The sequence below is a fragment of the Ranitomeya imitator genome, chromosome 2, assembly GCF_032444005.1.
Source record: "Ranitomeya imitator isolate aRanImi1 chromosome 2, aRanImi1.pri, whole genome shotgun sequence".
Taxonomy (NCBI): Eukaryota; Metazoa; Chordata; class Amphibia; order Anura; family Dendrobatidae; genus Ranitomeya; species Ranitomeya imitator.
This window is the reverse complement of record NC_091283.1, coordinates 184,130,188-184,133,442: the sequence shown is the minus strand read 5'-3', so window position 1 is coordinate 184,133,442 and position 3,255 is coordinate 184,130,188. Positions and strand designations below refer to the sequence as shown.

Sequence of the window (3,255 nt, the reverse complement as noted above, 5' to 3'; positions counted from 1 at the left end):
ATAGAAATTCCCGCGGTGCATTACAAGCCTGTGTCCTTTTTTCCTGTCTTTCAAAGATGGGAGATATGGTGTCACAACTACAACTCCCATCATGCCCTTGCAATATTCCCTCCAGGCTGTGCGTTCTGGAAATGACAGCGTTAAACATTTCTGATAGGCGGAGCTGTTGTCGGTGATATTAATCCTGTAGGTGTTAACTATTTCCTTTCCAGTGCGCACAGATTAGAGAGGGCATTGCCCGTCTGTCATCCGCTCGCTCGCATCATCATAGGGTTAAAATATGACGTGTTGCAGATGGGACGGAGCTACGAGCCGTTGTATTAACTCTTTCCACTTCAGAGCAATCATTGTCAGTGTGGTGCTGCTGGTGATGACTCGCCTAGTCACGTGACTGACCACATGACAGTGACGTCATCGCAGGTCCTGCAGCGCTCTAGACTCCAGCAGTTGCCCTTCTCCACAATGGCGGGTAAGGCGTACATGGATGTGTACGGGAACGCGATCACGCTGCAGCAGCAGACGTACGGCGACACCTGCCAGGACTTCACCGTCACCAGCGCCAAGCTGTCCGTCCGCTCCCTCGCCAGCTGGACGTGCACGGTGTGGATCGCCGCCTACGCCGTATTCTTCTACACGCAGCACAGCGCGGTGCTGACGGCGGCCATCTTGGTGTCCATCGTGGGGCTGCTGCTCTACCTGCACCTGGTGAAGGTGGATCACGAGTCCCTGCTGATCCTGGGCTCCCTGGGGATCCAGACTACGACCACGTACGCCTCCGGCCGGGAACGGACCGTCTTCGTGGAGATGTGCAGGGTTCAAGACGTCGTCATCAACGAGGGCCTCTCCCTGCACCGGGTGAACTACTACCTGTGCCTGCTCCTCCGGGACCCCAGCGAGCCGCAGGCCGGGCTGTCCCAGGTGGTCCCCGTGTTCCAGGGCTCCCGGCCCCGTGTGGACTGCCTGGGGGAGATCTACCGGAGCTGCCAGGAGATCCTGGCCTCCCAGAGGGAACATGGCGGGAAAACCGCTTAACACGCTCGAAGCTTTCATTTCTCTGTTGAGGTTTTTTTTTTTTTTTTTTTGCATTTTATGCTCTGAAGAAATTTTGCAAAATTCCTTGAGGGGGAAAAAAACCGAAACCGTCCAATTAGAAGGCTGCAAGAGAAAAGATTCTTCAGGGGAAAAAAACAATAAAAAAAAACTCACCAAAATACTCAGTGTGCACGTGGCCTAAAAAAAAAAAAAAAGCCTTAGGGTATGTTCACACAGCATTTTTCTATTTTTTTTTTTTTTTTACAGAGAAAACTCAAAACAAACAAGTTTTTGGGGAAGATATTGGAACAGTTTCTTCTGTAATGACTCCTGGGGAAAAAAAGAGTGTTAAGCATAAGCTGGGTGGCCATCTTGGTTTTCGATCATTCCAAATAAAAAAAAAAAAAAAAATTATATATATTTTATTTTTATTTATTTTTTTTAAAGGTGGCCGCGATCTTCCAAAAATTTAGTTTCTGCCATTTGAAAAGTTATTTTATAAACTTTTTTTTTTTTTTTTTTTAAGTTGGATGACTCTTTAACCCCTTTGTGACCTTAGACGTACTATCCCGTCGAGGTGCCCTGGGCTTATCTGACCCTGGACGGGATAGTACGTCATAGCCGATCGGCCGCGCTCACGGGGGGAGCGCGGCCGATCGCGGCCGGGTGTCAGCTGCTTATCGCAGCTGACATCCGGCACTATGTGCCAGGAGCGGTCACGGACCGCCCCCGGCACATTAACCCCTGGCACACCGCGATCAAAGATGATCGCGATGTGCCGGCGGTGCAGGGAAGCACCGCGCAGGGAAGCACCGCGCAGGGAGGGGGCTCCCTGCGGGCTTCCCTGAGCCCCCCGCAGCAACGCGATGTGATCGCGTTGCTGCGAGGGTCTCCTCACCTCCCTCCCTGCTCGAGCCCCGGATCCAAGATGGCCGCGGATCCGGGTCCTGCAGGGAGGGAGGTGGCTTCACAGAGCCTGCTCAGAGCAGGCACTGTGAAGGCTGCAGCGCTGCATGTCAGATCAGTGATCTGACAGAGTGCTGTGCAAACTGTCAGATCACTGATCTGTGATGTCCCCCCCTGGGACAAAGTAAAAAAGTAAAAAAAAAATTTTCCAAATGTGTAAAAAAAAATAAAAAAAAATATTCCAAAATAATGAAAAAAAAAAAAAAATATTATTCCCATAAATACATTTCTTCATCTAAATAAAAAAAAAAAAACAATAAAAGTACACATATTTAGTATCGCCGCGTCCGTAACGACCCGACCTATAAAACTGTCCCACTAGTTAACCCCTTCAGTAAACACCGTAAGAAAAAAAAACGAGGCAAAAAACAACGCTTTATTATCATACCGCCGAACAAAAAGTGGAATAACACGCGATCAAAAGGACAGATATAAATAACCATGGTACCGCTGAAAGCGTCATATTGTCCCGCAAAAAAAGAGCCGCCATACAGCATCATCAGCAAAAAAATAAAAAAGTTATAGTCCTGAGAATAAAGCGATGCAAAAATAATTATTTTTTCTGTAAAATAGTTTTTATCGTATAAAAGCACCAAACCATAAAAAAATGATATAAATGAGGTATCGCTGTAATCGTACTGACCCGAAGAATAAAACTGATTTATCAATTTTACCAAACGCAGAACGGTATAAACGCCTCCCCCAATAGAAATTCATGAATAGCTGGCTTTTGGTCATTCTTCCTCACAAAAATCGGAATAAAAAGCGATAAAAAAATGTCACGTGCCCAAAAATGTTTTCAATAAAAACGTCAACTCGTCCCGCAAAAAACAAGACCTCACATGACTCTGTGGACCAAAATATGGAAAAATTACAGCTCTCAAAATGTGGTATTGCAAAAAATATTTTTTGCAATAAAAAGGGTCTTTCAGTGTGTGACGGCTGCCAATCATAAAAATCCGCTAAAAAACCCGCTATAAAAGTAAATCAAACCCCCCTTCATCACTCCCTTAGTTAGGGAAAAATAAAAAAAAATGTATTTATTTCCATTTTCCCATTAGGGCTAGGGTTAGGGCTAGGGTTAGGGCTAGGGTTAGGGTTGGGGCTACAGTTAGGGTTGGGGCTAAAGTTAGGGTTAGGGTTTAGATTACATTTACAGTTGGGAATAGGGTTGGGATTAGGGTTAGGGGTGTGTCAGGGTTAGAGGTGTGGTTAGGGTTACCGTTGGAATTAGGGTTAGGGGTGTGTTTAGATTAG

At 46.3% G+C, this 3,255-nt stretch overlaps 1 protein-coding gene across 1 annotated transcript; it reads left to right on the top strand.

Moving 5' to 3' along the window:
• The first annotated feature begins 404 nt into the window (after positions 1–404).
• PIGH (phosphatidylinositol glycan anchor biosynthesis class H) lies at positions 405–1,331 on the top strand. The gene has a single exon (XM_069748243.1). It carries the CDS (start codon positions 463–465, stop codon positions 1,030–1,032), a length of 570 nt encoding a protein of 189 aa, XP_069604344.1. The 5' UTR covers positions 405–462; the 3' UTR covers positions 1,033–1,331.
• The last annotated feature ends 1,924 nt before the right edge of the window (positions 1,332–3,255 follow it).

What these genes read in the sequence shown, in the direction of transcription:
- PIGH (XM_069748243.1), top strand. Translation starts at nt 463, where the DNA reads ATGGCGGGTAAGGCGTACATGGATGTGTACGGGAACGCGATCACGCTG.